This window comes from Eptesicus fuscus, chromosome 2 (assembly GCF_027574615.1).
Source record: "Eptesicus fuscus isolate TK198812 chromosome 2, DD_ASM_mEF_20220401, whole genome shotgun sequence".
In the NCBI taxonomy this organism is placed as follows: Eukaryota; Metazoa; Chordata; class Mammalia; order Chiroptera; family Vespertilionidae; genus Eptesicus; species Eptesicus fuscus.
Window position 1 is genome coordinate 23,298,805 of NC_072474.1, and position 27,680 is coordinate 23,326,484.

A 27,680-nucleotide genomic window follows, 5' to 3' on the forward strand; every position below is an offset into this window, starting at 1 on the left:
TCCTACTTTTGACCCAAATGAAAAAAAATACTGCAAAGATGAAGTATTATTATTCTCTAAGTATTTTATCCCTTTCATTATAGCAAAATCATACATTTAAGATAAAGAGGATTAAAATTATGATACCTGTCCTCCTCAAGGTATGTATTATTTATTGTTCATATTAGACAACTGCCTTGAAAACTTTTAAATATTATCAAATAAACTTGCAATAGATTATGACTTTTTTCCTATTTTTTAAATTTATATGTTGTTAGTGTATTAACTTTGAGTCTCATAGTACTATTCTAAAAGCTAGGATTAAATTTAGCAGTTTCCTATACTCCAGCAAAAGATTTTAGAGCATGAGGCATAACAATAAAGATTAAAATTGTTTCAAGCTTATTACACGACAACCTCAAACAGCTTTAAGAAAAGCCATATGGTTTTTTTAAGTAATGTACTGCTGGTGGTAGTAAGAGTATTACAGACACAATTTCAAATTTTAAGAAATAAAATGAACTCTTTATACTCTGCTTTAGCTTTGCCCAAAGCAGATGGGATGTCCCTTGCAAATGGAATAGTTGAACATTAGGCTGATAATAAAATATATTCCAAATGGCTGGTTTTAATATTAATGCTGGTATGCTTTAATAACTACTAATATTTATATATGCATTGAATAATGTGGCATTCTTAAAATGCCAGGTTTATCCAAAGTAGGGCATTTAAATAAATATTTTACCTTGATTAGTTTTTAACCAAAACAAATGCCGTGTTATAGGCAGAAATGTGGACTTCTTTTAGATAATAGCCTACTTAATTTCCATGCTAACAGTAACTTAAAATTATTCCATGACTTGCAATAATGTTAACTCATTTAAAGGCAGTTTTCATGATGTTTAATCTTCCTCACATATATCTTCTAGGCAGACTTCTTTCTCTATAGTAAGTTCTGTCCAAAAGGTAACTAGTTTATAGAGGGAGCAAATACTTAGTGCTGGTTAAGTTTGCAAGCAATACCCGATGATTTCCTCTAATACTTTGTCAAACCAGTCATTATCTGGTGGGGCAGGGGTGGTCAAGAAATGAGAGAACTTGGTCATTAAAGTCATTACAATACTTCAGGAAACCTTAGACATATGACAAACATTTCTTACAAGGCAGTCATTGAATAATTAGAGTAAGCAGTCAGAAAAATTCTGTTGCTGAAAACACAGTTATACATTAGTGTTCATCCAACTGAAGATTAGTGCATTAAAAAAAAGTTAAGAAAAAATCTTCCACGTTCCAGTTCAGCTGCACTTGATTCAAGTGTTGCTCATAGAGGTTTGTGTTGTTATAAATTAAACATGCTGCTGCCTCAGCAGCCAAAGATACTAGGAAAAAATGTTCATGTCACAGAATAAATAGAGCAGTCTCTTTCAAGCAAAACAGTTATCTCACACCAATTCTGGAGGTCATCCACTCTAGACCTTGGCATAACCTGAAATAAAGGAGAAAAATATTTTCAAAATGAAGAAGTTTATACTTAAAAATTGAAAGCATACTTGGTACTACAATAATTATTTACACACTTAAGTGACAATATTTGAGTAACACTAAAGTAAGTGGAAATTTTAAGTGGAAGATTCACTTAAAATGACCTTATCAGTTGAGTAATGTGGGAAATAGCTTCAGTCACATCTAGAGGCTGCAGCTTTGGCAGTTTTTCAGCAAAATTGCAAATACTCCTCATCCCCCTGCCTTTAAGATGAACTAAAGCTGCAACCACTATAGAAAGATAATAGTACTCCACCTTACCCTCCTAAATTCTAAAGAATTGAGGCTTATAGCTCAATCTTAAAGGTATAGGTCAAAAAAGTCTACATGTAGCATTATATTACAAGGTATTTCTAGTATGAAAAAACTAAGGTCAAGTTAATTTGAGCATAAATAAGTCCTGGAAATAAACTGGGTAATCCATGCTTAACACACTGGGTTCTCCTTGGCCTATTTATCCAAACTCAACTTCTTCGAAAAGGAAGAAAGTACTATAATGGCATTTATTTCAAATGTTTATTTTTTAGAAATATGCATCCCCAAATGACTCCTGATAATAAAGGGGATGTACTCTTGTGGAAAGCTGGGAGTTTAGGCTTAATTAAGCCTTTGCAGAAAATGTGAAATTTCTTTGACGCTTCCTCTTTAAGTCAAAGGATATTATTGTTTTCTCCCAGTAAGTAAATGATAAAACCAAGGAATGAACAATAACTAAAAATTAGACTGTGAAAATTTAATTCAAAAGTTTATTACTTTTTTGGTAAAACATTCTGTTTGTATTAAGTTTACAAAAAATTTGTCAGTAACTTTGTGAAATTGTAATTTAACAATTGTAAATTGACTAAAATTATTTCCTGAGACATAACGTAAAAACCACCTTACCTCCCCAATTCAGATTAGCACTTACCCTTCTCCTGTTAAAGCACAGCAGGACTGAATGTGCCATGGATGGTCCTTAATTGAACTAAGGGTGAGGTATTTGGAGATTTCAGCTGCTGTCATACACCCTTTCATATCCTGTTTATTTGCAAAGATAAGGACTGCAGCCTTCCTTAAATCCTGCAATCAATATGAAATATTTCTAATACCTGAAATATCACAATTCAAATTAAACTAAGCACAAGGGTAAATGTACCCTACTGGACAGTTACAATGAAATCCCTCTACTTTAAAATGATTAGGCACAGATTTTTAAAAAATATATATATTTTTTATTGATTTCAGAGAGGAAGGGAGGAGATAGAAACACCAATGATGAGAGAGAATCATTAATCAGCTGCTGCCTGCACGTCCCTTACCAGGGAGCTAGCCTGAAACTTGGACACGTGCCCTTGGCCAGAATCAAACCCAGGACCCTTCAGTCTGCAAGCCGACACTCTATCCACTGAGCCAAACCAGCTAGCGCTAGGCACAGATGTTTAATTAAAAAATTTTATGGAGCCCTGACTGGTTTGGCTCAATGGATAGAGCGTCGGCCTGCGGACTGAGAGGTCCCAGGTTCAATTCTGGTCAAGGGCATGTACCTCGGTTGCAGGCATATCCCCAGTAGGAGGTGTGCAGGAGGCAGCTGGTCGATGTTTCTCTCTCATCGATGTTTCTAACTCTCTATCCCTCTCCCTTCCTCTCTGTAAAAAATCAATAAAATATATTTTTAAAAAAAATTTATGGAAACACAAGTAAATATCTCAAATAACCATGATTTAATAATTCAGTCTAGCAAAGATAGATTAACCATTACATAATGTTTTATAAAGATGGCACATAAATAAAAAGGACATGAGGATGTACTGCCCAGCATGGTAACTATAGTCAATATCAGTGTGTTGTGTATTTTAAAGTTGCTATGAGAATAAGTCTGAAAAGTTCTCATCACAAGAAAAATATTCTGAAACTATTTATGGTGACATATTAACTAGACTTCTGGTGGTGATTATTTCACAATATATGCAAATATTAAATCATTATGTTGTACACCTGAAACTAATACAATGTTATATTGTCAATTATATCTCAATAAAAAAAAAAAAGTAAAAAAAAAAAAAAAGATGGCACATAATATTCTGTACAATTGACAGGTAAATAAGAATTTTAAATATAAAAATCTATACTAATAAAAGGGTAATATGCTAATTAGACCAGACATCTTCCGGATGTCCTTCTGGACAAAGCCATGGTGGCGGGGGCCAAGGCAGAGGTGGCTAGGAACAATTAGGCTGGCAGGGGAGAGCAGTTAGGGGTGATCAGGCTGGCAGGGGAGGGCAGTTAGGGGCGATCAGGCTGGCAGGGGAGGGCAGTTAGGGGTGATCAAGCCGGCAGGGGAGTAGTTAGGGAGCGATCAGGATGGCAGGCAGAGGCAGTTAGGGGAGATCAGCCTGGCAGGGAGCAGTTAGGGGCAATCAGGCTGGCAGGGGAGGGCAGTTAGGGGCAATCAGGCTGGCAGGGGAGCAGTTATGGGGCAATCAGGCCAGCAGGCAGAGGCTGTTAGGAGCGATCAGGCTGACAGGGAAGCAGTTAGGGGCATCAGGTTGGCAGGCAGAGGCGGTTAGGGGGGATCAGGCAGACAGGCAAGCAGTTAGGAGCCAGCAGTACTGGATTGTGAGAGGGATGTCTGACTGCCGGTTTAGGCCCTGTGGGATTGGGCCTAAAATGGCAGTCGGACATCCCCTGAGGGGTCCCAGATTGGAGAGGGTACAGGCTGGGCTGAGGGACACCACCCGGCACAGTGCATGAATTTTGTGCACTGAGACTCTAGTATTTTTCTAAAAGTATAAAAATATTCATAGGGATGATAATCACTATTTCACCATAGTGGAATTCTTTTTGGTTTCCTTCAGAAAGGAAGAAAATCAAATTGGAGAAGTCTCAAAAGATATTTACTATATTATGTTGAGTGGTGGGAGCAAGAATGTGTTTTATTATTGAAGTTTTTTGTATATTTGAAATATTCATAATTAATTGATCTCAAATTATTCACTAAAGAATTTTCAGTTCTTATAGCCTCAGGATTTTATTATTTTATTTTTTAAAATATATATTTTATTGATTTTTAGATAGAGAGGAAGAGAGAAGGAGAGATAAAAACGACAAAAGAGACACATCAAATGGCTGCCTCCTGCACGCCCCTTACTGGGGATTGAACCTGCAACCCAGGCATGTGCCCTGACCAGAAACGAAAAGGGGACCTCTTGGTCCATGGGATTACGCTCAATCCACTGACCACCACCAGCCAGGCAACTGTTGGGATTTTAAACACTTAAGTTTTCCTCTTTCCTGCTTTGATCTATCAGACTTTTTAAGGCATAAATCATAGTTTTAACTTTGAAAAATCTTTAACAATAGTCTAAAAATTAACATGCTGGATTTTTTTAAGTTTGAAAAAGCAATGAAAAATTTTATTAAGCTAATATATACAACTTTGTTAATGATGAAATAACCAACACCGGAGCATATTAATATTTGAAAAAGCAAAACCAGTATAGAGATACCTTACTCCATTATTTATGTTTGTTTTTAAAACTTACCTCATGAGCCAACATTCTGTATAATTCTTCTTTCGTAATAGCTAGTCGTTCCCTGTCAATGCTATCTACAACAAGAATGATGAACTAGAAGACAATTAAAAAGAAAGAAAATTGACGTTTTCTTTGGGTTGTTGATGTTTTGTACAAAACTATTTTCAAGTGATAGAAGTATTTTCTTCACATGGCATCATCTTACTATAAAACAGTCTATTACTTTTCATCATAAAGAGTTTTTATAGTACATGGAATTACATCGAGCAGTACAAAGTAATGTAACTTCATCAAATACAAACCATGCCCAATTTTATTTTTTTAAAGTGATATTTGAATACATAATATTCTGTAATACTAAGATTTATTTTGAAAACCAAGTAATAAAAAGTAATTTTTTAAAAATCACAGTAAGTAAAATAACTTTTGCTAAACCTTAAAAGTACTCTACAACCATTTATTTAGGCAATCAATAATTATGTTTACTATAGTCTTCTGTCTATTCGAAAGAAGTACACAAACTAGTTTGAAAGAGAAACATTAAAAAAATATTGAATAAAGCATTTTTACATAACAATATCAACAATAAAAGCACAAGAAAAATGTGTTACTTAGGTGTTAATATGCTAAAGATGATGCAGGTGAAATTAAAGAGAGCAAAGGAAACTGGAAAAAACTGTAACTATATATGAGAAAAGGCGGGTCTCATACACATTAAAAATAAAAACATCTTTGATAAGAAAAATAAGGAGATATAATAAGAAAGAGCTCCTAAACTGAGCATCTTATGCAGAAGGAACAGTTAAAAAATGAGATTAAATGATGTAAAGGGTTATAGTAGAGAAAGTGATGCAAAATAAATCAAGACAAAAAGGGTAGAATCAGATTATTCTGATGACTGAAGGGTAAGAGACAACTAGGGTAATCCTACCTAATAATAGACAAATATGCAAATTGACCGTACCCACAACTGGCCAGGAGGCGTGGGGGGGCGGGACTCGGGGTGGCCGATTGGGCCGGCGGAACGCTGAGCTCGCATCGCCAGCGGCAGCACGAGCTCAGCGTCTGCACCATGGCTGTGCTACGGCACAGAAGGGGCCTCTGAGGCAGCGAGCTCACGTCCTGCCGCGGACCATCAAAAGTGGGGGAGCTGGGTGCCTGGGCTTCTGAAAGGACTGGTGCCCCAGCGGACAGGCACCCAGCGCCCCCGTGATCGAAAGCGAAAGCGTGTAGGGGAACCTACACATGCATGATTTAATCATGCACTGGGCCTCTAGTCTGAATATAAACTGAGAATGCTTAAAAAGGGATAAAATAGAAGAGATAAATATAAGAACCAAGGCAAAGTTAGAATGGAAATAATTCTGTAAGTTAATGAGAATAAGATATCAAAAATTAGTCATCAACTGTAACTCCTATTATAAATGAGTCATCTCAGCTTTTGGATGACTCCTCAACATAAAGAATTTAAGAAGATGACAAGGGTGAACAAAGCCATCAGGAGAACACTACAAAGATAATAAGATCCTTACCTAGAATCTAAGATTGCAAATGCTATGTGTTATACAGGTGTGCTGCAATAAAGGCCGAAGGTTCTTTGTAGTAATTTTGCTATTCTTATAGATATAATTAAAAGATCATTTCATGCAAATGGCATCAGCAATAATGTATGTCTTTCTGGACACATGCTAAGTCAATTTTCAGCAATTTCAGTAACTACTCTTTTCTAATTCTACAAAAGTGCATGGATCAGTAAGAATCAGTTTTGACCTGCTCTTTTTACAGCTGCAGTTAACTGAGAGCTTTGAAAAAGTACCAACAGCTATACTGTTTAAACAGTCATAATGCTAAAATGTTGTTTTTCTTTTACTTTCCAACAAATGTTATTTTACTATAGAAATAAATATATTAAGCTAACTTATGAGCATAATATTTGCTTACCAACCTATCCTCCCCTGCAAATAAAAAAAAATTAAGTGCTTCCACAACTGCTAAATTATCTATGTATGCCACACTGGTTTTACCAGTCATACATGGCAGTAGAATATATACACACATATACATATGCTATCACAATGTAAATCTAAAGGAATACATGTTTTTATTTAAAAAGGCAAATTATTCACCAAAAATTCCTTGCATTCCTTCCACCCCCCACAAAAAACCCCACTCAATTTAAAAGGCTTCATTTTAGAAAAAATAATTTGTTCGTTGTACCTCTGTAAAGAAAAATTATGCACGTAATGGTATATTAATATTCTCAAAAATAAGCCTCTCCCAAAAGCACTGCATGTATATTTTATTATTTTTTAAATCTGCTTCTAGGAAAAAATAAAAACACAAATAGAAGACATTCTAAATTTGTTCCCCAGGTTGGCTATGAACTAATAAAATAGTAAGTGACAGAGAAGTCTGGTGTCTGGCCTGCAAATCCATTACAAAAAAATTAAAATATAATCACAGCAATATTTTGAATGTTCAAATGATATTATTTGAAAATCTGTATTAAATTATGCTCAAAGCATTTTATTACTCCTCTAACCAGGGCCTCTAATAAAGCTGAGATCTTGGGAAAGATATATATATATATAATTTATCCTCATGTCCAATTTCTCCAACAATGGAGATACTACAGTATTAAGATGAGGATAAACCGGAAGCCTGCACACCAGTAAGCACTCATCTAATAATAGCTCCCATTGCTCTTTCTCTTTTATTTGAAATCTCAAATTCTTTACTAAAAAAGGCAATTGTCAATATGTCTTATGTATAGCCTATCTATTTTCTAGTTTTACTCTCTGGTTCTTTTTATTAAATTTACTTTAGTAGTAACTCTAGTATACCTCTGTGTTTGAATAATACGTGTTCCAGGATGACCGCAATGACTCTTGACCACCAATGTCCCACATAAGAAAATGAGTGTTCTTCACAACTATTTCTTCAACATTGCTTCCTATGGTTGGAGATGTATGAACCACTTCATTCATTAAGCTGTTGAAAGATAGACACCATAAAAGCTCTTTTGTATTATCTTGAGAATCTGAAGCAACTTTTAATCTCTGTATTTAACAGGAATCAATCTTCCTTATTTGTGCCAATTGATGGCAATTACAAGCATCAAAAATAGAACCTTAGAGAACATTTGTGCAAACAAATATCTAGACAAAGAATAACTACAAAAGAAAACTGTTCTTCTGTTACTGGAATAAACTACGGGCTTGACCTGGATAGAAGGGAACTGTGTGGTGTGAGTTTGCACTTCTTTGGCCAAAATTTTAATACCACCATGTCCTGTTAGAGCAGAACCAATGCTCCATCCTGGAAGAGCAAGTTTCTAGGTGACAGGGACACCAATACTTCCAGTGTAGCATCCATGGAATAGTAGGCTATTTATAATTTTGAAGACTGTCTATGTGAGAAAACTGAGACTTGGCTCAGCCATAAATATTAGTTCAGGCCTATTAACCTCAATTATAGTCTTAAAAAGATAAGGCAATGGGCAAATGAAAACTTTAATGAAAATTAATTCTAAATATATATAGTATAGAGATACTCATATCACATGTATTATCATAACCATTCATTAAACTACATTAATTTATTCAACAAAGATGAATTTGCCTCTAACACGCCAGTGCTGTGTTGCAAGAAACATGCTAATCCCTTTTGGGCATTATATATATTTTTGAAGCTGTGCACAAAATTATTTCAACAACAGTGACAGGTTTCTGAAATGTTTATATTTGACTAGAGGCCCAGTGCATGAAATTCGTGCACAGGTAGGGTCCTTAGTGGCTGCTGGCCATGGCCTCCCTTCCCCCGGCAGGGCCAGCTGGGGGAAGGGGCCGGCTGGGGGTAAGGGCCGCGGGCAGTTGGCCAGCTGGTCCCGCCCCCTGGTTGAACTTCGGGTCAAGGGAACAATTTGCATATTAGGCTTTTATTATATAGGATGTTTGTTTTTTTAAAAAAACAAGTAGCTACTCAACTTAAAACAATAGTCATAACTTAGAAGCTTTTTAGCAAAGTAGCTGAAAAATGTTAAGCACTGCTTAAGTGAAGTATTTCTGGAGAACTGTCAGCTGGTATATTTAAGATGAGGTGGGAAGGCACAAGAGCCACACAATGGTGCACTGTGTTTTTTATAACCACTTGTTAAATGCTTAGACACAGAGCCATTTTTATTGCTTAACACGGACCATTTCACTGGCAATAAAAGGATAATGGTATATACTTTGACAAGTGGACTGATGTGCTGTTAAAATTTCCTTAAAGTATTAATGTACTTCTCTGAAAGTCTCAAGCTTCTTCCTGTTGCAAAGCTACTAAAGCAATATTTTCAGGGGCAATCTTCATTTCTTTTGATTTGACAAGTCTGGCTATGTTAAACATTTCCAGAGCTATTAGGAGAGTAGCAAAAACTTCCTAGAGATAATCTAATTACATAAACCTCTGTGTGAGAATAAACTAATGAAATGCACTTTATCATCTCACTCTAGCACTATAATATGTGCTTTATTTATCCTAATTTTATATTAATTCTTTCTTTCAAAGCCAGAAAATAAGTTTGTGAAGGCTTTAAATAAGCACAGAGTTTTTTAATTTTTAAAATATGTTCTTATTGATATCAGAGAGAGGAAGAGATTAAAACATCAATGATGAGAAGCATCAATTGGCTGCCTCCCGCACACCCCATACTGGGGATCAAGCCAGCAACCCAGGTATGTGCCCTGATTGGGAATCAAACTCTGACCTCCTGGTTCATAGGTTGACACTCAATCACTGAGCCACACCAAACGGGCATTCTTTCATAAATTTTGTGTTCAGTAAAATACAAAAAACATATGTTCAAGTTTTTCCATTATAATACCTTATCCTTATTAATTATACAAATTAGTTCCAATAAATAAAATAATGAAACTATTTCAATATACACTCATACTTACAATTGATAAAGAATGGTAGTTTTCCCTGCATTGTCCAGTCCCACTATAATCACTTTGTGCTCTACAGAGAGAAAGCAAACCAAAAACATTTAACACTGCTGCATACTACAATTACATACTATCAACAATGATTATTAGTTAGCTCTCGAATGAGAATCATTCACTGGATATTTATAAGACTGTTAAAAAATGGAAAAGAAAAGAGAACTTACTTATGATGCCAAGACTACCTGCCTTAAGTGATACAATCTATTATGATATTATTTATCTAGCTCTCTTACAAAGGGATGCTGGAGATAGGAAAGAGGGGAGGACAGGAGAACCTGGCCACTTATATTGAATTTGGGGTGATAAAACCCAATACTAATTTTGACAAAATATTATAACTTAAAATGTGTTGTTTTTATTACGTTTTCATACACACCTGCTTGCCATCTCTACTAATCAAATTAACTTTTTCTCAAGTTGTTTTTACACCTGGAAGTTTTCCCACCTTCATGTACCAAGACTTTTTTCCATTTACTTAAAAGCTCAATTTAAAATGTAAATCTGAAGTTTCCTATTGCTAATAAGACACACATACTCTTAACTAGTTTTCCATTCCCTCCATTAATCTACAGATAAATACACAATTAGTTAATCTTTAACTTTTTTTCCAAATGGATTTTACAACTCTTTTGGCAGATACTGTTTTGGTTCTGTGTACAACGAAAACCCCTTTATTCTCCTCCTTCTGCACTAAATAGTAACTTTGTTCATAAGTAGTTTTTAAGCCCAATCTAATTATTCTGTTAAGAGATAAGTATTTTGAAACTTCCTTTGAACACAGAACACCCCAGATTTCATCTTTTCTAGATTTTAACCTATACAGAATACTTAAAGATTGTTGTTCCCCAGGGCAGAATGTTTCAAAATCTACTCTTCATCAGGGTATGTAGGGAACCTGTCATAAGAACCACAATGCAATCAACTGATCTGCAGCCAAAGATGTGACACAGTTCATATCAGAACCCTGCTCCTCTTGTTAACCTTTCATGAATGTCAAAATTCTCATTTTATATCTAATCAAATATCAGGTCACATTTCCACTCTAATATGTTAATATTGCATCAAAGAGTGGGACCATAATTTACAGAGAAGTTCTTAGGTGACAAACCATCTTTGTATCTTCTAATGACTTGGCTGCTGTAACAACATAATATTGCAGGGCAAATGACATGGTTCTCTGGAAGGGCTATTATTACTATGGTAGAAGATGCTTTGTAAAACAAAACAAAACTTGCTTGCTTATTATAACTCATAATTCTCCTTTTCTGACTCTCTTGGTTTGTAGTCTCTAATTTCTAGTGGAACCACTATTGGAGTGTTGCTCCGTCTTTCTCCCTTATAGTACAAGAACAAGAGCATTCTTATCAGTGGAGCAACAATCCCACCACCCAGCACCAAGCATTCTAAATTTTGGTGACAGCTGGAAACCACCTGCCTAGCATCAGGGGACCATGGGGGTCCTGAAGGCATGAGAAAGAAGCCTAGTCTAGAGGTAAGCTAAATGTCAATCAGATAAACATTAGAAGTTTAACATCATTTTAACTTACAGAGCAGGTAGTAGAGATTTCCATTTCACTAGAATTTAAATACCTCAAGCTGTGAGAAACTTGTATACTTTTACAACTTCATCTGATCCTCAATATATATTCACTTCTAAATCTTCAAACTACACTCCAAGAAAACAAAATTATTTAGTTGATAGACTCAATCTCAGTTAACCTTAAATAGAGCAAACGATAACATGGATGATACTAAATTCTTTATTTAGAATAAGTACTGCAAATAGAATTATAGAAAATTTACCTTCTTCTTGCCCTAAGTCACTGTTACCCAAATTGGTGACTTAGCAAACTTGGGATATTGGATACAATGAAAATAAGTCTGAATTATTGCTGGAGGCGCTACGATCAGCGGGTGGCCAGAGCCAACGCCTGGGTCCCAGGTGCCAGAGGAAAACTGGTGCCGGCAGCCAGGTGAAGGAAGGTCTATTGCACGAATCTTCGTGCAACGGGCTTCTAGTACTGATTATAAAATACTAGATGCCCAGTGAATGAAATTCCTGCACTGGTAGGGTCCCTAGTGGCTGCCAGCTGCCGCCCAGGACCTCCCTTCCCCAGCTGCCGCCCAGGACCTCCCTTCATTCTGTGTCGCCCCCTGGTGGTCAGTGTACGTCATAGCGAGCAATCGAATCGAACTCCCGTTCGGTCAAATTCCTGAAGGGACACTTTGCATATTAGGCTTTTATATATATAGATAATAAAATATAGCTTGGAACAGACTGCAGAACTTGAGATCTATTCTTTCTCTCCCACCTCTTCAGTACCCGTGAGAAGTACAATTCTCCCAAAACACACAAAACTACTAACCCGGCGAAAGAAGTTAGCTTGAAAAGCAGGCAGATAGGGCAGTGGTCCAGTGGGAAACAAAGGCAGGTAGAACAGACAGGGGCAGACACGGCAGTTTGAGCAAGCCTAATCACAGAAACCAACCGTGTTTTTGGACACAGAGCAGAAAGTATGGGAAATCAAAGGAGGGCCTGCAGCAACAAGGTGTACATACACATAGAAACAGAACATTCAGGTCCGCTGCTGGGCAAGAACAATGATGGAATCAATCAGGTGGTGACACAGGTATATATGGAGCAAGCCTGTAGAACATGTATACTCCTAGAATGACTTGCTTTGCTAGCAACCCATTATTTGTGCCTCCTCCCGGTTGGGGAGTCTGAATCTGCTTGTAATACATTTTTCACACTTTTGCTTAAATCTTCTGGTCCTCGGAGCTCATTCTTCGGCATCGAGACATGACCCTAGGGGAGGAGGGGGGGTTCTCAGCTCACCTTTCCGGTTAACACTGGGTCACCTTGATTATTGTATAGAAAAGGAAATGGAGGTCTTCTGAAATTAAATAACTTGTTTTAGTAAACATAATTAAAAGCTAGCATTTGTTGTTGGCGAGGATGCGGAAAAAAAGGAACCCTCATGCACTGCTGGTGGGAATGCAAATTGGTGCAGCCACTGTGGAGAACAGTATGGAGTTTCCTCAAAAAACTAAAAATGGAACTCCCATTTGACCCAGTAATACCACTTCTAGGAATATATCCCAAGAAGCTAGAAACATCAATCAGAAAGGACATATGCATCCTATGTTCATAGCAGCACAATTCACCATAGCTAATACTTGGAAATAGCCTAAGTGCCCATCAGCAGATGAGTGGATTAAAAAACTGTGGTACATCTACACAATGGAATACTATGCTGCACTAACAAAGAAGGAATTCCTACCATTTGCAACAAAATGGATGGAACTGGAGAGCATTATGCTAAGTGAAATAAGCCAGTCAGAGAAAGATAAATACCACATGATCTCACTCATCTATGGGAAATAATGAACAACATAAACTAATGATCAAAAACAGATCCAGAGACAGGGAAGCATCCATCAGATGCTCAAACCTCAGAGGGAAGGTAGGGGAGGGTGGGGGTAAGGGGGAGAGATCAACCAAAGGACTTGTATGCATGCATATAAGCCTAACCAGTGGACACAGACAACAGGGGGGTGAGGGCAGGAGTGGGGTGGGTGGGAAGGGGGGGGTGAGGACAAATATGTAATACCTTAACCAATAAAGAAATTAAAATGTAAAAAATAATAAAATAAATAAAATAAAAGCTAGCATTTGTTTCCCTGCTCTTTTTGCTATAAAATATTAACTCCCCTCCCCAATTCTTCAGCCCCACCCCCCCATTCCCACACCTCAGAAACCATATTCCTGGATGACAAAATTTTGTTAAAAGCAATTACATAAATTTGATGATTCAACAATTCAACATTTATTGAGCTCATTATATACATGACTGTAATATTTGTGATTAAGACAAATAAGGCAAGGTCTCTACTCTCAAAAGTCTTATAAGCCGGGTATGTAAACAAGTACTTACAATATAGTGTTGTTAGTACAAAGCAACAGAGAGAAGTATCAAATGGTAATATTCTTAAGGATAAATCAGATCTAGAATAAAGTAATATTCTAGACTGTCAGTCTAAGTGTTTTCCATGCATTATGTAAGTTACTCCTCACAATCGTTCTATAAGAAAGTGATATCATTCCTCATATCCCTGATGAGGAAACAGTTAAATAACTTGCCTATGGACACATTGTTGTAGAGTTTGGCTAATAGTCTCCCAACTTGATGTGTCCCCACTTTTGTGACACAAATGAAATCTTACAATCCTATATAATAAAGAGGTAATATGCAAATCGACCATCACTCCAACACAAGATGGCCATCCCCATGTGGTCAAAGATGGCCGCCACAAGATGGCCAGCAGGGGAGGGCAGTTGGGGGCGATCAGGCCTGCAGGGGAGGGCAGTTAGGGGTGACTGAGCTGGCAGAGGAGGGCATTTGGGGGCGACCAGGCCTGCAGGGGAAGGCAGTTGCGGGGTGACCAGGCCTGCACAGGAGGGCAGTTGGGGGGAACCAGGCCTAGAGGGAAAGGCAGTTGGGGGGACCAGGCCTGCAGGGGAGGGCAGTTGGGGGGGGGACCAGGCCTGTAGCAGAGGGCAGTTGGGGGGTACCAGGCCTGCAGAGGAGGGCAGTTGGGAGGTACCAGGCCAGCAGGGGAGGGCAGTTAGGGGTGACCGGGCCAGCAGGGGGAGGGCAGTTGGGGGCAACCAGGCCTGCAGGAGAGGGCAGTTAGGGGTGACCAGGCCTACAGGGGAGGGCAGTTAGGGGCGACCAGGCCTACAGGGGAGGGCAGTTAGGGGCGACCAGGCCTACAGGGGAGGGCAGTTAGGGGCAATCGGGCTGGCAGGGGAGTGGTTAGGGGCAATCAGGCAGGCAGGCAGGCAGGCGAGTGGTTGGGAGCCAGCAGTCCTGGATTGTGAGAGGGATGTCTGACTGGCAGTTGGACATCCCTCAAGGGACCCCAGATTGGAGAGGGTGCAGGCTGGGCTGAGAGACACCCCCGGTGCACCAATTTCGTGCACCAGGCCTCTAGTCTTACAATAATAAGAACAGCTTATCTGATAGAAGAAAGACAACTTACAGGTAAACAAGGGGATTAAATGTAGATAAGGGAAGAAAATCAAAGAGCCTAATTATGTTGAACACTCTAAGGTCACAGGCCAGGTTGAAGTGTCTAAGGAAAAAGACCAAAGATCCTTCTTTTTCCCAACTCACTGAAAATAATAATTAAGAAAGGTTTCAACAAGGAAATACTGAAGTGTAGCTTTCTATAGAAGTTACCATGTTTTTCCTGTAAAAGATGCCCCATGTATAAGATGCTCCCCACTTTTCCAAACCTAAATTAAGAAATCAGTATTTTAAACATTTTGCTGGTTTTCCTTTTAAGGCCTTCTTCTTTTTTGGCATCTTAAGGAGTAGTTCTTCCTGTTTTCTCCACTGTCTGATCATACGCTCAGTGGGAGGAGGTCCAAATTGTCTCTCTGCAGCTCTATTTCCATGCTCTTTTGCGTAGCTGATTACATTCAGTTTGAATTTTGCAGAGTAAGACAATCGCTTACCGGTATTTAGCTTTTTATTTTTTGACATCTTTATGGGCTCAAAAGGCTCCGGTCCCTGTTGCATCTGTGCATTCTCCACCTCCACCTCCAATTACGGCATCAGCTGATATCAGTAATAAGGCTCGTGATTGGAGGAAGCCTGTTTGACAAGGTATGGGCAGCTACACACCTACATGGCTCCCTCCCCACAAGGCTCCCTCCTTGGCTATGTGTTGACACCCCTCGATTTTCAGTCTAATGATTTTAGAAAAAAATGGTATCTTACACACAGAAAAATATGATAAACGTTGCCCAGGGGCAAGTAATCTGCAAGGCAGATGTTAAGGACATACATAGACAATCTAATCACTGGTTTTCAAACTTGTTGAGCCATGACCAAGGTTAAGAAATATATTTTATGTCATGACTCAGGACACACATAACTGAAACAGAAATGTCACAAAACAGTACTTTTACTGAGACACATTCTGATTGTTTCCATTTAAAATATTAATTCCTTTTTATTTGTTTTTTAAAGAACCTGAATCTAATAAAGCTTTTATTTTTTCAATATATATGTATATTTTATTGATTTCAGAGAGGAATGGAGAGGGAAAGAGAGATAGAAACATCAATGATGAGAATCATTAATTGGTTGCCTCCTGCACACTCCCTACTGGGGATCGAGCCCGCAACCCAGGCATGTGCCCTTGACCGGAATTGAACCTGGGACCCTGCAGTCTGCAGACCTATGCTCTATCCACTGAGCCAAACCAGCTAGGGCTATTCATTCCTTTTTAAAGTGCTGGTCCTCAATAAATTGAATTTGGGTGGAAAAAATATATATTTGAAAAATACAACTGGGCGAGTACCAAAATATAAACATTTCACAAATTCAAAAAGTTCAGCAATCCCCAAATAAGGTAAATACAAAGAAAAGAAAAACTAGGTAGTTCATGGTTAACCTGCTGAAAATCAAAGATAAAGGGAAGCCCTAACTGGTTTGGCTCAGTGGATAGAGCGTCGGCCTGCGGACTCAAGGGTCCCAGGTTCGATTCCGGTCAAGGGCATGTACCTTGGTTGCGGGCACATCCCCAGTGGGGTGTGTGCAGGAGGCAGCTGATCGATGTTTCTCTCTCATCGATGTTTCTAACTCTCTCTTCCTCTCTGTAAAAAATCAATAAAAAATATTTTTTTAAAAAAAGATAAAGGGAAAATCTTGAAGGCAGAAGAAAAAAAAAAGGATAAAGGAAAGATATAAATATTGACTGACATTTCATTAGGGTGTACACACACACACACACACACACACACACACACACAGAGAGAGAGAGAGAGAGAGAGAGAGAGAGAGAGAGAGAGAGACCGAGACCAGAAGACAGTGGAATGACTAGAGCAGCGGTCGCCAACCTTTCGGACCTCACAGAACACCAGTGGTCCACGGACCACCGGTTGGCTGGACTAGAGCACTAAAGGCAAAAACAAACAAAAACAAATAAACAAACAAACAAAAAACAAAAAACAAAAATTTAAAAAAGCCACCAAGCTAAGATGCTGTATTCTGAAAAAATATACATCAAGAATGAAGGCATTTTCAGATAAAAGGAAACTAAGAGAATTAATTCATCATTACCACAGCCACACTATAAAAACACCAGAGTTCTTAAGCTTGAAGTAAAATTATGCTAGATGGAAATTCAAAACATCAAAAATAGTAGTATGAGTAAATATAAGAGAAATTTTACCCTCCAAAACTTTAAAGAACATGTGACTGTTTATAGCAAAAAGTATAACACTGTATTGTAACGTTTATTAACATATTTAGATACAATATATATGATATATAACCTGTATGGTTACAAAGGACCAGGGGAGGGGAGAGTGCAACTGTGTAGTTTCAAGGTTCTTACCCTTTAAAAGTATTGCATTACTAAGTACCGTATTTTCCGGCGTATAAGACTGGGTGTATAAGATTTTCCTGGGTTAAAAAGTTGTCTTATCCACCGGAAAATACGGTACCTGACACACTATTCATGAGAGAGACTTGGGCGAAAAGCCTATTTACTATTACTAGATTGCAAAAATATAAGAATGTACACTGCAATCTCTTGAAGGACCATGGAAATGATGCAAAAGGCAATTGTTAAAATAGTCAATAAAAAATTAAAATGGAATTATAAAAATTAAAAAAAAAAAACTAGTTAACCTCCCAAAGGAGGGAAAGGTAAAATAGAATTTTAAAAATTAAAAAAACTAGTTATCCCCCAAAAAGAGGGAAAGGAGGAGTAGAGTAACAGCGAAACAAAACAAAAACAGATAAACAAAAGCAGAGCTAAACAGAGGAAACAAATAATAAAATTGCATACCTTTATATCTAACCATATCATAAATCCAACTACATAAACAAATTGGATTAAACATTCCAATTAAAAGGGAGAGAATTTCACACTAGACACAAAAAAGGTCTCCCTCTCTATGCTCTTTTAGAAGAGATACACATTAAGATATATAACATCTGAACAAGATTAACAACCACCTTAACTTAAATGTTTATAGAATATTGCACACAACTGCAAAATACACATTCTTTTCAAGAGCAAATGGTGCATTCACCAGAACAGACTATATGAATGGACTATAAAAGTCTTAATAAATTTTTAAAAAATCAGAGTATATTTTTTACCACAATGGAATTAAGAATTAATAATAAGCTATCTAGAAAAAAACAACACATAAATAATCCATAGTTTAAAGAAGAAATCAAACAACAAATTTTTATAATATTTCAACCTGAATAATGAAATGCAACATGTAAAAATTTGTGAAATGAAACTAAAGCAGTATTTAAGATGGCTGTTTTAAAAAGAAAAACCAATAATACACATTCTACCCTTAAGAACTAGAGGTGAAGCCCAGTCAGCGTGGCTCAGTGATTGAGCATCAACCTATGAACCAGGAGATTAAGGTTTGATTCCAGGTCAGGGCACATGCCAGGCTCAACCCCCAATAGGGGGTATGCAAAAGGCAGCTGATCAATGATTCTCATTCTCTCTACCCCCCTACCCCCCTCTCTCTCCCCTCCTCTCTCTCCTCCTCTCTGAAATCAATTATATAAAAAAACTAGTGGTGGAGGGTAAAGTATACCCAAAGTAAGTAGTTGGAAGAAAATAAAAATCTTTTATTTAAAAAGATTAACAAAACAAAGTTGGAGTACTGACACTACCGGATTTCAAAATTTGCTATGAAACAGTACAGTAACCATGATGGTGTAGTATGGCATAGATAGACATACAGATCAATGCAAGAGAAAAGGTTGGAGATAAATATTGAATCCCAAGCCCTCTCACATCATAGCCCCCAAATAATTTTATTTGTCCTATAGGCATCTATATTAATAAAAGGGTAATATGTTAATTAGACCGGACATCCTTCCTGACAAAGCCACAGTGGCGGGGGGCCGAGGCAGAGGCGGTTAGGAGCGATCAGGCCAGCAGGGGAGCAGTTAGGAGGTGACCAGGCCGGCAGGGGGGCAGTTAGGGGGCGGCCATTAGGGAGCAGCCAGGCTGGCAAGCAGAGGCAGTTAGGGGCGATGAGGCAGGCAGGCAGGAGAGCGGTTAGGAGGAACTGTGGGCTGCAAGGCTGCGGTAGGCATAGTGGCGGGTCTCAGCCCATCCTCTGCACCCAACCCGGCCCCTCCTGCCACAGCCCCCAGCCCCCTGTCCTCTGGCAGACCCGCTCCCGCTGCTGCCGCTCCCACGCACTGATGGCGCCGGCCCCACTCGTACCCGCGGATGGCATGGAGCGATTGGGGCTGGTACCAGCAGTGGGTGTGAGCATGGCCGGCGCTGTCAGCAGAGGCAAGCAGCGGTTGCTGCCCCGATCACCCCTCAGGAGCAGGGGGAAGTGGAGAAGCCCTCAGGGACGATTGGGACCGGCAGCTGCTGCTCGCACCCACTGATGGCACCAAGTGATCAAGACCGGCGCTGGGCACTGGCAGTGGTCCTGCAGGGATCATGCCTAAACCAGCAGTCCGACATCCCCTGAGGGGTCCCGCATTGGAGAAGGTACAGGCTGGGCTGAAGGAACCCCCGCCTGTGCATGAATTTCGTGCACTGGGCCTCTAGTCTATATAATAAAACCCTAACTGACTGTTATGGTGGAATGACCAGAACCAGTTGCTATGATGCACAATGACCACCAAGGGGGCAGACACTCAATGCAGGAGCTACCTGCCCCTGGTGCTCAGTGCGCTTCCACAGGGGGAGTGCCACTCAGCCAGAAGCTGGGCTCACAGCTGGTGAGCGCAGCAACGGTGGCAGGAGCCTCTCTCGTCTCAATGGCAGCACTAAGGAGCAGCAAGCTGAGCAGTAAAGAGCAGCGAGCAGGTGGGTGGTAAGGAGCGAGGGGTCCTGAACTGCGAGAGGGATGCCCTACTGCGAGCAGGCCGGGCTGAGGCACCGCCCCCCCCCCCCCGCCACCGGCAGCACATGAATTTCGTGCACCAGGCCTCTAGTAAGCATATAAAAGCTAAAGCTTCTAGATGAAAGGAACAGGACACAGACAGCAATATCCATAAGGAAAAAAATTTGAGAAATTAAGACTATACCAAAATTAAAATTTTCCACTGAAGAGAAATCCCCATTAAAGAAAATTAATAGGGAAGCCACAGACCCGGTAAAATATTCACAAAACATGTATCTGACAAAGGACTCAGTTCCAGAATATATAAGTAATTATATATAATATTTTAGAGAAAAATTTTTTTTAAATGGGCAAAATATTGGAACATTCCGCAAAGAAAGATATACAAATCGGCAATAAGCACCTGAAAAAGTGCTTAATTCCCAATAGTCAAACGAGAAATGCAATTTAAAACCAAAATGAGATACAACTACACATCTAATAGAATAGCTAAAATTAAAAAGACTGGCAACACCAAATGTTGCTAAGGCTGTGGAACAAGTAGAAGTCTCAAACACTGCTGATAAGAATATAAAAATGGCATAACCACTTTGGAAAAAAATCTATAAAAATAATCATATATCTACCCAATGACTTAAAAATTATTTTTCTAGTTATTCACCTAAGAGAAATAAAAACATGTCTACAAAAAGTCCTAATGGTGTTCATAATATTACAACCCATCATAATGCAAATGAATAAACTGTGCTATATTCATGCAATGGAATTACAACAGATCTATGGGGAAAGCTTCCAATATAGAAAGGTAATATAAAAAAATAAATTTAAAAAGAAAATTAAAGAACAGAAGAAAAGTTCAAAGAAACAGTAGAACCCAAACAAAAAAAGGTACAGTAGAACTGAAAAGAATACTTAATAATCAATTTAGTTCAATAAGATAAACCCAAAGCAAATAAAAATTTCTAGAACCAAAAAAGGTAACTTTATATTGAAAAGGTCCAGAAGGCCTATCGTAATACACAAACAAACAAAATATCAAGGTACACCTCTTTCAATTTTAAAAAACACCAGAGCCTGGCCGGTATGGCTCAGTGGTTAAGCATCGACCTATGAACCAGGAGGTCATGGTTTGATTCCTGGTCAGAGCACATGCCCGGATTGTGGGCTCCACACCCAGCAAGGGAGTGTGTGTGAGGCAACCAGTCAGTGATTTTCTCTCATCATTGATGTTTCTCTCTCTCTCTCCCTCTCCCTTCCCCTCTGAAATCAATAAAAATATACTAGGAAAAAAAATACCAGAGAAAAACAGAAAATTCTAAAATCGACTAGATAGAAAAAATAAGAGTAAGAATGATACTTGTAAAGAGGTACCATCTCACACCTATCAAAAAGGCTATCATTAACAAATCAACAAATGACAAGTGCTGGTGAGGATGGGAGAAAAAGGAACCCTTGTGCACTGCAGACTGGTGTAGCCACTGTGGAGAACAGTATGGAGTTTCCTGAAAAAACTAAAAATGGAACTCCCATTTGACCCAGTAATCCCACTACTAGAAATATATCCCAAGAAATCAGAAACACCAATCAGAAAGGATATATGCACCCCTATGTTCATAGCAGCACAATTTACCATAGCTAAGATTTGGAAACAGACTAAGTGCCCATAAGCAGATGAGTGGATTAGAAAACTGTGGTACATCTACACAATGGAATACTACACCGCTGTAAAAAAGAAGGAATTTTACCATTTGCAGCAGCATGGATGGAACTGGAGAGCATTATGCTAAGGTAAGGGAAGTAAGCCAGTCAGAGAAAGATAAATATCACATGATCTCACTCACTTGTGGAATATAATGAACAACATAAACTGAAGAACAAAAACAGATCCAGAGACAGAGAAGCATCGATCAGATGCTCAAACCTCAGAGGGAAGGTAGGGGAGGGTGAGGGTAAGGGGGAGAGACCAACCAAAGGACCTGTATGCATGCATATAAGCATAACCAATGGACACAGACACAAGGGGGGTGAGGGCATGAGCGGTAATCAATAAAGAAAGAAAAAAAAGAATACTTGTCTTCTCAACAACACTGAAAACTGGAGGACAATGACAAATCAAGATTTTGAAAGAAATGTTTTACAATTCAGAATTATATATTCAGACCAGTTATAAATAAAAAGTGAGGACAGACCAATACATTTTCAGGCATTTGAAATTGCAAAATAATTATCACTTTGGATAATGTTGCAGGAAATTTCTGAAGGATGTGCTTCATGAAAATAAGGGCAAAGCAAGAGGGACACGAGTTCCAAAAAAAGTGAATTCCTAGAATGATAGCAAAGACAAGTCCAGAACAACTGTGTACCAGGCACAGAGGGAACAAGTCCAGTTTGGAGCAAAAAGGAATACTGAGGGTGTGGGAAAGGATAAATCATCTGATAGGTGATGTGGGAAAACTTGTATGGAGAGTTTTTGAATAACATAAAATGACTTAGTCAAATGTACAAAGAAACTAAAGCAATGAGATGTTGTAATTATTCTAGGGGGAAAACGTTGTAAAGGAAAACAATATAGCATATTGTGGCTCAGCAGTAACAAAACTTTAGTTACAAAAATGAAAAGACGGTGTGGATTAAACAAAAAACTACATTGGAATGATGAAGGAAAAAGTCATAAAGGTACTAATTTCTCTTCTACCATAATAAGACAAATGATTTGTTCAATTTCACATCTCAAAATCCATGCCTTCAGAAGTTATGTCTATTGAGAAAAACAGAAACAAAGTAAACAAACATGATTACAGGTAGAACAAAACATTAGTCCAAAAAATAGAGAATGAGTGTTGGGGTGGGAAGAGTGGTCAGGGATGGCCTCTCTCAGGAGTGACATTTGGTCAGAAATCTGAACCAGTTGAAGGGAAAAGAGTGTTCCAGAAAACGAGGAGCAGACAGATGGTAAGGTTAAGTGTCGTATGTTTGAAACCAGCAAAAAGTCCAGAATTAAGAGCACAATAAGGTAAAGAGAGAAATGAAAGACACCAGATCTGAGCAGTCAGAACAATAACAATGTCATAAAAAGCTGGCTATCAGTGCTCATTGATAAGTGTGTCAAAGTAATCAGTCTTGTACCTTAAATTAATTGTGTACTTTGTAATAGCTTTACTTAAGCAACACATGCTTTAGTATGCTTATTCCCAGAAAGGTATCAAATTTATGAAGAGATGCTTAGTGCTCTAAAATGTTACAAGGAAAAAAGATGGAAGTGAGGCAAATAATACAAGATAAGGGAAAGGAGTATTTAAGGTAAGTAGTTCTCAACTCTGGCTGTACATCTGAATTATCTTGGCACAGATGCCCAGACCACCCCACCCCATTCTGATTGAACTGGTCTGAGGTGGGGCCTTGGGCATATTATTCTAATATACAACCAAGAGTGAGTGATTTGAGTATCTCTGGATTAGATGTGTTATAGTGGTTAAAATGGAAAACGCTGAGGTTGTCGTTCATTTTTTCAATATAGAAAGTAAAACCAGAGGCATGGAAACATGGAATAGGCTGATGAATGTCAGAGGGAAGGGGGAGAGGGGCCCAAAGGAACCAACCAACCACCTTGTATTGCATATATGCATTACCTATGGACACAGACGATAGGGCCGTGAAGGAATCAGGGGGAGAGGGGCAATGGGGGGACATCTGTAATACTCTCAACAATAAAGATTTAAGAAAAGAATGGTTGCATCTTATAAAGTGAGAAAAGGAAGTATAAATACAAGACTACTAAAATAGCAATCCCTTGCTTCAGAATAACACACCGTGACTAAACTCAACTGCTCCCATGGCTTGCTCTGTATAAAGTCTTAGTCAACATACAAGGCCCTCTGTGATCTGGTTCCGCTGGCTACCTTTCCAACCTCATCTCCTCGAACTCCCCCACAGGCAAACTAAGATACAGCCAAACTAAACTATTTTCAGCTTCCTTCCATGTACCAAACTGTTTAATTCCTCTCCCATTGCATATTATTAGTCCTTCTGCCTAAAATAACACGCCCCTTCTACTCAGTCTGCCTAGCATGCCTTAGTTACAAACTCCTACTTATTATGGAAGTCCAACTATACCTTTTCCTGTAGTCTTCCAGGAACCACATTAGAAAAATTAATCATTTTCTTTTGGTACCATCACCACACTTTTATACATATCAGTTAATATTTTATCACATTTGATTTTTTTCCTACTTCTTTCTGTTATGTACCGATGTTTGAGCATTATGAGAGCAAGTAACTGTATCTTTTCTGTTTGTCTTTAAATCTTTGTATCTCCTATGTTTAACTCTAAAGACTGCTTTACTGCCCTATGCCCATGAATGAATGAGAATAAAATGACAGAAAAACCACTAGTACTCAATATACAGCAGGAAAGTTAAAGTCTGAATAGTAATGAGGATTTACTATGAACAGTTACGTGACTATAAAAGCAGCCCATAAATACGTTTCCTCATCTCCCGAGTGTTCCCTTTATATTCTCCAGTCCCTTTTAATCTGATTAAGGAAGATTGGAACAAACAAACAAAACTGATAAAGAGCAGCAATAAAATAGAGAGGGGAGAAAGAGGAATGGGACAGATTACCAGGGAGAACCAACGATTTAGGTAATATTTTATTTCTTTAAACTACAGGAAAAATAAGCAGATGGTTATTATATGGATCTTTATACTTTTTAGCATGTCTTAAAAGTGCTGCTTTATATAGTAGCGAATTTATGTAACAAGGATTAGAAAATATAAACTGCTGAAAAAATAATACATTAAATTTAAGTATGGATAATATTCATAAGGTGTTAAACTCTGACCACTTTAAAATCACTTGAAAAGTGTGGTGATTGGCCCCAGCAGGTTTGGCTCAGTGAACAGAGCCTCGGCCTCCAGACCAAAGGGTCCCGGATTCGATTCCAGGTCAAGGGCATGTACCTGGGTTACAGACTCCTCCACCGCCTGGGCCCTGGATGTAACACATCGATGTTTCTCTCTGTCTTTCCCTCTCTCTTCTACTCTCTCTAAAAATCAATGGAAAAATATCCTTGGGTGAAGATGAACAACAACAAAAGGTGTGGTAATTGAATATGCCTACATATGTATATGCATATATATTTATAACCTTGGAAAAGATTATTTTAGTGTTCTTATCAATCTGTGGAACAAGTGAACTAAAACCACTTCACTGTCTTCACTTCTTAAATCCTGATAAAAGATACCACATTAACAGTAACATATTGGTATCATCCTAAAGCAGTTTTTTATTATGTCCAGGTATTAAATTCGAAATGAAACTAGTTGAATTGAAAAACTAGTTTCAATTACTAAGAAAAATATGAAAAGAATACCTAAAACTTTACCTATTGTCGCCTTTTTTTTTTGTTTGGGTATTTTCCCTTTTCAGAAGACATCACATTTCATTCTCTGACTCAGAACAGGTTTTACAACTTGTTGGCCCTTTGGACTTGCAACTTCTAGATGTCTCATAACCAGTTCTAGAGTAATACAGACACGCACACCCTACCTAGAGCCAAAGCCTTTGGTTTTCTAACGTCTAGGAAAGGAATAAAGGATTTAGGCTGAAGGTTTCCAGAAAGCCGTGTATCTGAAAAGGACGACTCGTTCCAGAGTCCTGGAGAGTAGGCGGCGTCAGAGAGAACGTGAAGAAGGCGCATTGGCTTAAAGAGCAGGTCGAAAACAAAGCAGCACTAGTTTAAAAAAAAAAAAAAAAGTCGATCAGTTTCAGGGCGGACACTTATCCTGGGGCAAGACTTGGGGTGTTTGATTAGAGACACAAAAGGCACCCCAAATGCCTCCGGGTACCAATAGGTGTTGTCCGCCGAGCTTCACCAATATCCAAAGACCCTAAGTTTGGATTCCGGGACACCAACGCCTCCCTTCCGGACTCCCCGTTTCCCCCACACACCAGCTCTCCCGCGCCTTCTCCAGCCTCAAGACCGAGCGTCTACCCGCTGCCCGGACCAAGTCACTTCTCGGCGTCTTTGGACATCCGTCCGCGACAGCCCGGCCTGCGGCGGTCCCTTCGGCGGCGGGCCCTCGGCCGCGGGCTCGGGCCGTGGCGCGGCTCCATCCTCTCACCTTGGTTACAGAAGAGGCTCCACAGTTTGGCGAAGATCAGCCCCATCATGAGCACCTGGGCCGGCCGCGGGGTCCCTCAGCAGCAGGTGCCGCTGCGCGGGGCCCGTCCGCGGCGCGGGCAGGGAGTCCTAAGGGGAAGCGGCTGGGACGGCGCCGACAGGGCACGGGGTGGCCCAGGAGCGTCGATCGGCCGTTCGGCTGCCGGTCCGAAGGCGCCGCGCCGCGTCCCGTCCGCAGAGTCCTTTGTTCCGAGCCCAGTGAACCCAACGCCGACCCGTAGTTCCCTCGGCCTGAACCCACCTACCCACCAAATCCTCCACCAGATCCAGTCCCCGCCTTCGCTCCGCCTCCGCGCCCGACCTCAGGACCACCCATCGCCGGAAGGACGGCACCTGACGTAGCGCGCTGACGTCAGCCGACGCCTTGGACGTGGCGTTTCCTCCGGTTTCATTTCCGGGGTGCAGGCTCCGGCGGCCAGAGGTGGAGGGGGAGGTGGGGATGAGTGGGAGGTGGGGAGTTTCCCTCTCGCGTCACTGCTGAGAGCCGCGCCGGGTTCCCTTTCTGGGTGATCTGCTGTCGGCAGGTGCGTCCCCGCCTCCACACCGGGCCGCGCAGTTTCCCGGCGCTGCCTCCTTTTGCTGCACAGAAGCGGCAAGTGCCAGCTGACCGCTGCCTGGCACCTGTGCTGATGGCAGATTGGGGTTCCGCCCGGATTCTTCACTGAATGGATTCTTCACTGAATGGACTTGATTGGGAGAGAATCCAAGAAATAACTTAGTTTTTGAAGTGTTGATTGGAAATAAGTTCTTTTAATTAAAATGGAATCCCAGCAGTCTCTCCAGTTAAACAAAATAGAAAACCCACAAGTGCTGTACTTGAAGTAAAGCAAAAAATTTCATGGGGGGAAAAAGTCAAGCTAGCGATAAAGATGTATATACTGAATATAACTTAGAAGAAACTATGACAAGCTAAGTTCGGTAAATACTTACAAGAACTGGCTGCAGCTGGAATTTAACTCAATTTATTACTCAGGTAACTCAGAAATCTGTGTGTATATATAAACTAATTTGCTAAATAATCGGTTCACTTCCATTTTCTTTTTCATGGTTAGATTCTAACAAATTTAGACGCTTCACAACCTCAGATAAAATGTAACTAATTACCCTGAAACTAGTTTTAAGGAGCGAAGTTAATTGAAAAGACTCTGGATTTTATTCAGGTGGTAGATTTTACCACCGTACCAAGTCCTTTTAACGTGCCAAACTATAGGCATAGCCTTGATTTATTGCTCTTTGCTTTATTGTTCATTGTAGTTATATTGCAATGTTTTTACTAGACCCTCCACCAGCAAAAATATTTCAACTTGATGAAGACTCAGATAATGCTTAGCATTTTTTAGCCAATAAAGTAAGGTAGGTACATTGTTATTTTTTTAAAGATATAATACTATTGCACACTTAATATAGTGTAAACATAACTTTTATGTGCACTGGGAAACCAAAAATCTCATGACTTGCTTTATTGCAATATTTGCTTTATTGTGGTGGGCTGGAAACAAATCCATGATACCTCACAGGTATGCCTATATTTCCTTACCTGTACAGAG

At 39.4% G+C, this 27,680-nt stretch overlaps 1 protein-coding gene across 2 annotated transcripts; it reads right to left on the minus strand.

Moving 5' to 3' along the window:
• Nucleotides 1-26,561, minus strand: ARL5B (ADP ribosylation factor like GTPase 5B). Of its 2 annotated transcripts, XM_028156551.2 has the most exons (6): nt 26,075-26,561; nt 9,977-10,037; nt 7,877-8,024; nt 5,043-5,126; nt 2,429-2,580; nt 1-1,465 (listed from the first exon to the last, which is right to left on the minus strand). In XM_028156551.2, exons 1-6 carry the CDS (start codon nt 26,121-26,123, stop codon nt 1,417-1,419), a joined length of 543 nt encoding a protein of 180 aa, XP_028012352.1. In that variant the 5' UTR covers nt 26,124-26,561; the 3' UTR covers nt 1-1,416. The 2 variants fall into 2 exon arrangements, 1 of the variants encoding a protein (XP_028012352.1); XR_008558043.1 differs by lacking the exons at nt 1-1,465; nt 2,429-2,580; nt 5,043-5,126; nt 7,877-8,024; nt 9,977-10,037 and adding an exon at nt 24,586-25,683 and having other exon boundaries at nt 26,075-26,138.
• Nucleotides 26,562-27,680: the final 1,119 nt, after the last annotated feature.